The 12010-nt window shown below is 50.2% G+C and overlaps 1 protein-coding gene across 1 annotated transcript in view; it reads left to right on the top strand.

The window, feature by feature from the left end:
- Positions 1 to 4994: 4994 nt before the first annotated feature.
- Positions 4995 to 12010, top strand: part of LOC141072506 (uncharacterized) — a 43089-nt gene continuing 36073 nt past the window's right edge. The window contains 6 exon segments of the mRNA XM_073559782.1: positions 4995 to 5126; positions 6577 to 6726; positions 6856 to 7035; positions 7123 to 7246; positions 7330 to 7427; positions 7625 to 7715. Of these exon segments, the coding sequence (XP_073415883.1) occupies positions 5124 to 5126; positions 6577 to 6726; positions 6856 to 7035; positions 7123 to 7246; positions 7330 to 7427; positions 7625 to 7715 (646 nt within the window). The 5' untranslated portion in view covers positions 4995 to 5123.

The raw sequence follows: 12010 nt of genomic DNA on the forward strand, positions 1-12010 counted from the left end.
TCTGCGTACACTTTTGGACACTGGACACTTGTAGATTGTGTGAGGCCCACTGATATCTGAGCGCTATGTGACACGCTCGATGGCACAGCTGCCTGTGACCAAAGTGACGAGAGGATAATGGAGATTTTGAATCTCTGCATACACTTTTGGATACTGGACACTTGTAGATTGTGTGAGGCCCACTGATATCTGAGTGCTATGTGACACGCTCGATGGCACAGCTGCCTGTGACCAAAGTGACGAGAGGATAATGGAGATTTTGAATCTCTGCGTACACTTTTGGACACTGGACACTTGTGGATTGTGTGAGGCCCAGTGATATCTGAGCGCTATGTGACACGCTCGATGGCACAGCTGCCTGTGACCAAAGTGACGAGAGGATAATGGAGATTTTGAATCTCTGCGTACACTTTTGGACACTGGACACTTGTAGATTGTGTGAGGCCCACTGATATCTGAGCGCTATGTGACACGCTCGATGGCACAGCTGCCTGTGACCAAAGTGACGAGAGGATAATGGAGATTTTGAATCTCTGCGTACACTTTTGGACACTGGACACTTGTAGATTGTGTGAGGCCCACTGATATCTGAGCGCTATGTGACACGCTCGATGGCACAGCTGCCTGTGACCAAAGTGACGAGAGGATAATGGAGATTTTGAATCTCTGCGTACACTTTTGGACACTGGACACTTGTGGATTGTGTGAGGCCCACTGATATCTGAGCGCTATGTGACACGCTCGATGGCACAGCTGCCTGTGACCAAAGTGACGAGAGGATAATGGAGATTTTGAATCTCTGCGTACACTTTTGGACACTGGACACTTGTGGATTGTGTGAGGCCCACTGATATCTGAGCGCTATGTGACACGCTCGATGGCACAGCTGTGACAAAAGTGACTAGAGGATAAGGGAGATTGGATTGCTTTTAAAAAAGCAGTTTGCGGAGCAGTGGGTAAACAGCAATGCCAGCGTGTCAGGAAGCCTTAGAAGGCAGCCCAACAACCAACACCACTGATACACCACAATATAGCCTCCCCTTGCACTGCACACACAGTGACTTGTGTGTTGTGCAGGCCAAATCGCTAGCAGCAGAAGCAGTTCTTTTGTCTTCTTCCCTGCCTAACGCTCTCCCTACAGAATCAGCAGCAACCTCTCCCTATACTAAGATCGGCAGAAGTAAGATGGCGGTCGGCGTGCACGCCCTTTTATACCCCCTGTGACGCCCACCAAAGCAAGCCAATCACTTGCATGCCCTTCTGAAAGATGGTGGTGACCCGTGCCTAGGTCATCACGTTGCCCACAGTGTCCGTGGATCCTGATTGGCTGAAAAAGAGCGCAAAACAAACTTTTGAAACGCGAGTTTGGCGCGTAAGTCGCCGACCTCGTGGCCGACCTCATCCTAGGGTCGGGTTTCGTTTAATGAAACCCGACTTTGCCAAAAGTCGGCGACTTATGAATTTTTTCGACCCGTTTCGCTCAACTCTACTCGTGATGTCAGGAATTTTGTGCAGTCCTGTGGGACTTGCTCCCGGTCTAAATCGTGTTCTCACTCTAGTGGGTTGTTGATACCTTTGCCTGTCCCCAAGAGGCCATGGACCCATATTTCAATGGATTTCATCTCTGATATGCCTGTCTCTCAAAGGATGACTGTTATTTGGGTGATTTGTGATAGGTTCTCTAAGATGGTTCATCTTGTACCACTCCCTAAGTTGCCGTCTTCCTCTGAGTTGGTGCCCCTGTTTTTGCAACAGGTGGTTCGCTTGCACGGGATTCCTGAGAACATTGTATCTGACAGAGGAGTTCAGTTTGTGTCTAGATTTTGGAGAACTTTCTGTTCCAAGCTGGGAATTCAGTTGTCCTTCTCCTCTGCTTTTCACCCTCAGACCAATGGGCAGACAGAGAGAACAAACCAGACCTTGGAGTCGTATTTGAGATGTTTTATTTCCGCTGATCAGGATGATTGGGTTTCATTTTTGCCCTTGGCCGAATTTGCTTTAAATAATAGAGCTAGTTCTGCCACTTTGATGTCACCTTTTTTTTGTAACTTTGTGTTTCATCCTCGATTTTCCTCAGGGCAGGTGGAGCCCTCTGCCTGCCCAGGTGTTGACACTGTGGTGGAGAGAATGCACCAGATCTGGGACCAAGTGGTGGATAAGTTATCTCTCTCCCAGGAAAAGGCCCAGCGGTTTTCCAACCGACATAGGACCATCGGTCCCCAGTTTAAGGTTGGTGATATGGTGTGGTTATCATCAAAAAATATTGCTATGAAGGTGGCTTCTCCTAAGTTTAAGCCTAGATTTATTGGACCTTACAAGATTTTGGAGATTATTAATCCGGTCTCTTTTCGGTTGGCTCTTCCTGTCACATTTAAAATCCATAATGTGTTCCATAAGTCTTTGTTGAAGAGGTTTGTTGAACCTGTTGTTCCGGGGTTGGCACCTCCAGACCCTGTATTGGTGGAAGGTAACATGGAATATGAGGTAGAGAAAATACTGGATTCCCGTCTGGCTAGACGGAGACTCCAGTATTTGGTTAAGTGGAAGGGTTATGGTCAGGAGGATAATTCCTGGGTCTCTGCCTCTGATATTCATGCCAAAAGATTGGTGCGTGCCTTTCATCGGGCTCACCCTGATCGCCCTGGTGGCTTGGTTGAGGGTTCGGTGACCCTTCTTCAAGGGGGAGGTACTGTTGTGAGTTCATTTTCCCCTTCACCACTCAGGCCCGATGAACTCCCTCTGCTGGTTAAGAAAGGTAGTGAGCCTGATTATCAAACATCTGAGACTAATGATGATGACTGGCTGAGTGGAGTTACTGACTGGATATAAGGCCGCCGACGCCCTTCTGCCCTGCGGGTGATTTCTCTGTGGGATCCTTGGAGACCAGTCTGAATTCCTGCTCTGCTAAAGCTAAGTTTTCTGCTCTGCCTTTTGCATTTGTGCTTTGTCTTTGTTTTGCTGGATTTCTGCCATTCCCTGCTGGGGTGAGCTGAATTCCTTTAGCTCTGTCTTCAGAAAATACCTGAGTGCTGATTTAGTTTTTGAAGCCTAGCTGCTACAGGGCCTTTTTCCATATCAGCCTGTTGGCTTATGTTTTTCATAGGGTTTTTGCAGATTGCAGACAGCAACCGTCCTTTCCTGTCCTGTATAGCTAGCTTGGGCCCCATTGTTTGCTCAGCCTATCTTTCTATCTGTGTGAGTGTTTTTTCATCTTGCTTCACCGTCATTATATGTTGGGGGCTGCCTTTTACTTAGGGGTCTGCCTCCTACGGTGACTCGTTCATAACACGTCCGTGTGCTGTACATGTGCCGTCCGTGTGCCGTACATGTGCCATCCGTGTGCTGTGCATGTGCTGTCCGTGTGCTGTACATGTGCCGTCCGTGTGCTGTACATGTGCCGTCCGTGTGCTGTATGTGTGCAGTCCGTGTGCTGTACATGTGCCGTCCGTGTGCTGTACATGAGCCGTCCGTGTGCTGTACATGAGCCGTCCATGTGCTGTACATGTGCCATCCGTGTGCTGTACATGTGCCGTCCGTGTGCTGTACATGAGCCGTCCGTGTGCTGTACATGTGCCATCTGTGTGCTGTACATGAGCCGTCCGTGTGCTGTACATGTGCCATCCGTGTGCTGTACATGTGCCGTCCGTGTGCTGTACATGTGCCATCCGTGTGTAACATGGAAAGTCTATGAGAAGCTTTGTAATTCCATTTCCATTATCCACGCGGATGACCAAGATCAGAGTCTCATTATCCCGAGTAGAGAAGTTCCAGAGACAAAGACCCCGTCTGGTCCTAACACGCTGGGGGCCTGGAGTATCCAGCCACGGGGCCCGGATTCTCTCATTGGGGCCCCAGCGTTTCTTGTAGAATAAATCCCTTTCTCACACAGTCCTGTAGTAATGACTTTGTTCTCACGTTTTGTAGGAGGGTTCATCTGACTCCATCTTATGTTATCAGTATAAGTGCGAGAGACGAGAGACCGACGACTGCAGTTTTACCGTGTGTGTCCGGCGTCGGTTCTACAGCGTGAGAGATGTGGGGTCTGTGACTGAAGCTGGGGGTATATGGGTGTATACAGTGTATATTGAGGGGTCTGTGACTGAAGCTGGGGGTATACGGGTGTATACAGCGCACACTGAGGGGTCTGCGCCTGAAGCTGGGGGTATATGGGTGTATACAGTGTACACTGAGGGGTCTGTGACCGAAGCTGGGGGTATATGGGTGTATACAGTATACACTGAGGGGTCTGTGACCGAAGATGGGGGTATACGGGTGTATATAGAGTACACACACGGCTCCGCTCCGTACACCTCGTACACACACGGCTCTGCTCCGTACACCTCGTACACACACGGCTCCGCTCCGTACACCTCGTACACACACAGCTCCGCTCCGTACACCTCGTACACACGTGGCTCCGCTCCGTACACCTCGTACACACGCGGCTCCGCTCCGTACACCTCGTACACACGCGGCTCCGCTCCGTACACCTCGTACACACACGGATCCGCTCCGTACACCTCGTACACACACGGCTCCGCTCCGTACACCTCGTACACACACGGCTCCGCTCCGTACACCTCGTACACACACGGCTCTGCTCCGTACACCTCGTACACACGCGGCTCCGCTCCGTACACCTCGTACACACACGGATCCGCTCCGTACACCTCGTACACACACGGCTCCGCTCCGTACACCTCGTACACACACGGCTCCGCTCCGTACACCTTGTACACACACGGCTCCGCTCCGTACACCTCGTACACACACGGCTCTGCTCCGTACACCTTGTACACACGGCTCTGCTCCGTACACCTTGTACACACGGCTCTGTTACATCCACCCTGTAAACCCCTCCTGACCCCACACAGAAACTTCCCCTCATCCAGCACCATGACAACCAGCACAGCAGAGTCCTGCCCACACTGAGGCCCCAGATCATGTGACCCCTGACTCCGCCCCTCCTGTGACCTCATCACAGGTCCTGTGCACACAGAGCAGCTGTAGAAATCTCCGGGCTCGGGGGTCTCACCAGATTTCGCTCTTTTCTTGCAGGGGCCGCAGTGGATTTCATCCTGGATCCATAGAGCTGAATAGAGGAGCGATGTTCCTTCACTCTGATGGTAATTGATGGTGACGTTTGTCCAACGTCCACGTTACCGAGTAAATCCCCCCAGGACTGCAGCCGGTAAAGACCCCGATATCCACAGATGTCCCCTCTAATTGGGGGAAAGGGACAGAAAAGCCTCTTATCCAGAGGGGAAACCCTGAACATGGAGACATCGGCCTCAGATCTCTCGTGTCCTGTTCTTCCAGAAAAGCCTCAAACTTCTGTGTGTGACTCAGAGCTGAGATCTAACGGGAGAGAAGATTCCAGTGCGGGAAGACGGGAAACCTTCATATAGACGGCCGGTGGGGATGGAGGCAGTGACCGACTCTGGCCACATCTGTCTCTGAGAGATGTGGGGTCTGTGACTGAAGCTGGGGGTATATGGGTGTATACAGCTTACACTGAGGGGTCTGTGACTGAAGCTGGGGGTATATGGGTGTATACAGCATACACTGAGGGGTCTGTGACCGAAGCTGGGGGTATACGGGTGTATATAGAGTACACACGCGGCTCCGCTCCGTACACCTCGTACACATGCGGCTCCGCTCCGTACACCTCGTACACACGCGGCTCCGCTCCGTACACCTCGTACACACGCGGCTCCGCTCCGTACACCTCGTACACACGCGGCTCCGCTCCGTACACCTCGTACACACGCGGCTCCGCTCCGTACACCTCGTACACACGCGGCTCCGCTCCGTACACCTCGTACACACGCGGCTCCGCTCCGTACACCTCGTACACACGCGTCTCCGCTCCGCACACCTCGTACACACGCGTCTCCGCTCCGCACACCTCGTACACACCCGGCTCCGCTCCGCACACCTCGTACACACGCGGCTCCGCTCCGCACACCTCGGACACACGCGGCTCCGCTCCGTACACCTCGTACACACGCGGCTCCGCTCCATACACCTCGTACACACGCGGCTCCGCACACCTCGTACACACGCGGCTCCGCTCCGCACACCTCGTACACACGCGGCTCCGCTCCGCACACCTCGTACACACGCGGCTCCGCTCCGCACACCTCGTACACACGCGGCTCCGCTCCGTACACCTCGCACACACACGTGTACGACCGACTCTGGCCAAATCTGTCTCTAGAGCCGCAGTAGGAGATGAAGATGTCGTCCTCATCATGAAGGAGTTATTTCTCATGTCGTGTGTAATGAATATCTCCTGCAGTATTGCTAATGCCGATTCCAGTGTCGGTAATGAGACGAGAATTAGCGTTATGGAAGATGAGTCTATGAGGAACGTGTTCAGCTGCCGACTCCGAGGAGGAAACTGCTTGTTGTCTGTGGCCTAAATATATAGGTTTTATTAGTAGATGTCAGGGAAGAAAACTAAACCCTGTAAGATAATAAATCTCCTCCTATGTTTCCCTTATTATCTCCAGTAATTGTATTATTACACAGGATTCTTATGATGTTACATCGGATCATCTTCTTCTCATTCAGGTCTCTACAATATCGGATCCTCTCAGTGAAGATCTTCTACAGAAGAGAATTTTCCTGATTTACCCATCAAGGATGGATATGGACAGAGACAAGATGGCGGAGAGGATGTTACACCTCACCCTAGAGATCCTCTTCCGTCTCACTGGAGAGGTGAGAGATTCTGATGACGTCACATTCCATCATTCTTATCTATGGGAATAACAGATGGACAGAACTGGAGAGGTGAGGACTCTGGAAATGTCTGTAGTGAGATTTATTAATGTGTCTCTCCATAACCAGGATTACACAGTGGTGAAGAAGACCTCTAGTGATCGCTGTCAGGACCCTGTGTCTGAGGGATGGGGAAGACCCCTGAGCCCAATCACAGGGCCTCCACCTCACCCTCTGATCCATGAGGACATCAATGACCAGAAGATCCTAGAACTCACCTACAAGATGATTGAGCTGCTGACTGGAGAGGTGACACTGCTGGGAATGCTGGGACATTATACAGTAACACTATGAAGAAGGGATCGGGGGGGATGACGGTATCATTCTATGTGTCAGGTTCCTATAAGGTGTCAGGATGTCACTGTCTATTTCTCCATGGAGGAGTGGGAGTATTTAGAAGGACACAGAGATCTGTACAAGGACGTCATAATGGAGGTTCCCCAGCCCCTCACATCTCCAGGTAATAGACAGGACTAAATACACACGGCCTATAATTATCTGTATGTAGAGAATGAATTCAGTCCCTGTATGTGTTTCCTCCAGACCTATCTAGTAAGAGGACAACACCAGAGAGATGTCCCCGTCCTCTTTTTCCACAGGACTGTAACCAAGAAGATCCCAGTGCTCCTCAGGATCATCAGGTAGATGGAGAGAAGGTGTCAGGAGATCTCCCCTATGATGTGTAGACGGCTGTGAAGGTCTTGTGTTCCGTCTTGTTTTATCCACCAGTATTATATGTTTTATACTTGTGTGATGAGAATGGTGGAGATGCAGGATTAGAGCTGATCATAGATGGGACTTCTCCATCTGTCTGTGACTTTTACAATATTTGTTTCAGGGTGAAGATCTGACCCATATTAATACTACAGAGACATATGTGAGGGGTGATGAGTGGTGTAAAGAGGAGATTCCCACATATGACTACCCAGGTGAGTAGTAACCACTGAATGCAGAGAAGTCACAGATTCCTCTCAGTCACCGGCTGTGGCTGCTTTATCGGTGGTGTAGTCCGGCCGTGTTACTGGGACGCCCTCCCAGGGCTGTGGGGTACCGGGCCCGATAAGCTTCAATGGCAGATGTCACAGCAGCTGGGACCTGGCCCGTGGCCCTGGGTGACCATTGTAAAGGGAAATGTTCAGTGTGTTTATGATGAGTGATTCGTGACGCCACCTGTGGTGTTTGGCAATAGAGATGTAAACCGACGCTGCAGACAGATCCTCTGGGACAGATGGTGTGGTGCAGCAATGATGTTATAGCCCTCCACAGGCAGGGCTGTAGTCCCCGGGCAGTGTAGGTGAAGTGACACTTAGATGGTGTAGTGTCAGGCGCAAGAGATGTAGCAGTGCTGGGCAGGTTGGCGCAGGAATAAGGACACCAGGGCATGTAGTTCCAAAGCTTTACTCACAGTCTGTTGCAGGTACAGGTGCCCGCATCTGTGCCGTGTCCTCCGGGCCAGGAGCTCAGCCAACTTCCAGGCAAGATGAAGTACTCCTTTCCAACACTCCGCCAACATATGTGCCTTTCCTGAACGTCTCCTCTTATAGCACCTTTGAGTGAAGTACTCTCAGTACTGAATTACACTGGAGTTCCTCCTATCAGATGTTCCTATGAACTCTTCTTGTACGGCAGCTTCTGAGCTGGGAAAGCCATCCAGTCTGGCCTAAGCTGTTACTAGTGGTTCAGCTGCTCGATCCTTGTTAACATTCACGTCACTTGGCAAGTGAAAAGGTTTTAAATACTAGAGTAGGGACTGTCCCACAAGGGTTGCCGTGACGTGGCGGGATGGCTTGTACATTATTTTGATCAAAATTATGTTTACTAAATACCCTTATTATTATTACTACCTTTATGCATTATTGGCAGTATATTTTTTACTTTTTAGTTCAGGATATTTGTGTTTTTTGCTTTTCGTTTTCTCTGGTTAATGGTCATGTGTTAATATGCACTTACATTGTGCATACACATTAACTTACTTTCTCAGTTCAGATTTGTTTTTATTTTTATTTTTTTACGGCAGACAGCTGTAGCCTGCTTCGGGGACTCCTTGCTACTAAGTCCCGGCTCACTAATATGTTGCTGTTGTGCCCCCAAGTCTTGAGTGGGAATAAAGTGGTCACTACTTCTATTCCTCCGGTGTCTGCTGCAGGACCATTAGTATCCGTACAACCTCGGGGACCGGACCCCGGCCTTGCGCTTAGAACTTGAAAAGGGTTCTCCTCTAACCCTGGTCTTATTCTCCTCACGTTCCATGCTAATCCTTCTTCCCAATGGAGAATCAAGCTTCCTTTCTCTGTCTCTTTCCTGTGCCAGCAGACCCAGATCACTGTGGCCTGCTGCAGCACTTCCTTCTTCCATCCCTCTCCCAGGGATCTTCTGTGTCTCATACTCTGTCCTTCTACATCCTCACTCACTGACTGAATGAAAGACTGACTGAACGACTGACTCAACTCTTTCCGCTCTTTTATGTGAACTAACTCCACCCACCTCCCAGCACGTTTCATGTTCCAAGCAGGGAGCCATCAAGGGGTGCTATGCTACACTCCAAGCAGGGAGCCACCGAAGTTGCTTTGCTACACTACTTTGTGGCGTGGGGTTGTAGGTGTTGGAGTGTGGTCAGGTGTCTTCACCTTACCTGGATGGTGGGGTACCACACCTCAGGAGGAGGTGCAGTACCTCTGTGGCGACTGAACCCTCAGGGGTGCCACATTACCATGATCCCCATTTTGCCTCTAGACCACAACATTCTCCTCCACCCAAAACTGTTCAAATGACTTTGGGCATTGAAAGCCCTTTTCTATAGAACTTACAACCAATTACATTTTTTTTTGATCCTAAGGAATTCAGATTACTGCACAATCTCTCCTGAAATGGGGAGCAATATTATTTTCTCTAATCTTCTGCTCAGGATCCATAGTAGCTCCAATGGTCCACCATAAATGAGGGCAACTCTGGTTTACTGTTGTTTAATCTGTATTTGTAGCTTTCAGGTAATGAGATTCTCGTGCTCTGGGGCGGGGCTGTGGGTGGGGCTGTGGGTGGGGCTTTATGTGGTGCTCTGATTACATATTCATCTGTATTGGCTAATGACAGGTCGCTGACCCCTCACTGACCTGCCCCCCATTATTACATAATGCATATAATAGCATTGAAATTATTGGTGATAATGCCTATAATATTGTGGCTATTGGGAGGCTTAGAAAAAAAATTACATCCAGCAAAATGTCAGCGGCGATGGCGGCGCCTGCACAGTAGCATCTATATCAACTTTTTATTGTTAGGAAGTTATAAGGATTAAAAGTTAAACAGCGATTTCTCATTTTTGCAAAAAAATTTACAAAACCATTTTTTTTAGGAACCACCTCACATTTGAAGTGAGTTTAGGGGGTCAAAATTACAGAAAATACCCAAAAATGACACCATTCTAAAAACTGCACCTCTCAAGGTGCTCAAAACCACATTCAAGAAGTTTATTAACCCTTCAGATGCTTCACAGGAATGAATGGAATGTGGAATGAAAATATAAACATTTACTTTTCTTTCACAAAAATGTTCCCCCTCAAATCCCCCCTGAAGTGACCCCATTTTGGAAATGACACCCCTCTGGGAATTCATCTATGGATATAGTGACCATTTTCACTACATGGATGATTTCCAGAAACACGTAGTAGAAGTTTCAGAGCAAAAATTGCAAAATGTCATTGTAGTGCCCAATATATTGTGCCCAGCTTGTGTCTCTGGAGACCTCCCCCCACCTACCCCCGGAAATTGTTAAGTCAGCTCTACTCAAATGTGGTTGTCACTAAATAAACCAAATGCTTGAATGTCAAAACAGTTCAAAAACGTGGTTCTGTGTGGAAGATTGTAAAGCAGTCATGGAGGCTTAAGGCTGGCAGTGATGGGCATTGTGGGTAATAATAGCGGGGATCATGCCTCATTCCTCTCTAGGAGCATACACGACATCTTCTCTGGGGGTTCTTTCTTGTTTCAGTTACTGGGATGAGTGCAATAAAATGTCACTTGGTGAGTCTTCTGACATCTTCACATTCTAAAGGATTGGCGGGGACAAAATTTTCAAAAACAAGATTTTCTCCTTCGCCTCATTGGGGGACACAGGTACTGTGGGTGTGTGCTACTGCCGCCTGGAGGCTGACACTAAGAGTGAAAAAAAGAGGTTAGCTCCTCCTCCGCCGTAAACACCCTCACCCTGATTGCGGGCAGAAACCAGTTCATGTTTTGTGTCCGTTGGAGGCACATGCCTGTTTTTTCTCCAGACTTATTTTTTTTTCTTTTTCCCTTTTTCTATGAAGATGAGACCGGGGCGACGGACCCTATTGAAAGGGTCCGATCTCCCCAAACCAACAACGGGCGAGCACGTGCGAGTGTCGCCTCCACGTATCCTCTCCCGCAACGTGGGACACATCTGGTCCTTTTTTCCCAGACTTTTTTATTTTTTCCATGAAGATGAGATAGGGGCAATGGATCCTATTGAAAGGGTCCGATTTCCCCAAACCATCAACGGGCGAGCACGTGCGAGTGTCGCCTCCATGTATCCTGTCCCGCAACGTGGGACATGATGCCGGACTTAGCCCTGACCTCCCTAAGGTATTGAAACCCTAGGCTGTACAGAGGCACAAGCATAGTCCGTGCGGCTCCCACTGCTCCACCAATGCTAGACTGCGGTGCTGCAAGGCGGCGGACGGTCCCTCTCCTCATCCCTGGAGGGAAAGATGGAGCTAGGGTGCCTGCACTGTCCTATATGTGGCCCCCCTCCCCTCTACCTGAGCTGGGAAGCTGAAGCATCGTCACGGAGGGGGATGGCCGGGGAGGGCTCCTGCAGCAGCGTCCACAGGGATGGAGCCCTTAGCCTTTTCCTCAGGGGTCAGAGCGGCAGCATCCGAAGATAGCACCCCCATCGCGCACGGTGGCGGGTCCTGACGTCCAGCCATGTATCCTCGGCCTGGGACTCCGTGGGAGACGGGTCCGCCCACCCCCCGTCACGGGCAGGCGATGTAAATCTAGCCCGCGGTTTCGGTTGGCGTTAGGCCGCAGGCAGAAGTCCCTCCTTCGCGTCACTTCCGGCGGCCTGCCTCCTGTGGCCTGGGCGGGCGCCGAAGAAATTGAGGCCCCGGTTTCGGACCAGCGCTAGGCCGCAAAACTAGAAAGATTGTCCCAAGGATGCCTCTTCTTCTGACGGCCCTCCCGCAGCTGTGGCGCGCGCTTCTTT

This window comes from Dendrobates tinctorius, unplaced genomic scaffold, assembly GCF_039654945.1.
Source record: "Dendrobates tinctorius isolate UK_male_01 unplaced genomic scaffold, ASM3965494v1 ptg000274l, whole genome shotgun sequence".
In the NCBI taxonomy this organism is placed as follows: Eukaryota; Metazoa; Chordata; class Amphibia; order Anura; family Dendrobatidae; genus Dendrobates; species Dendrobates tinctorius.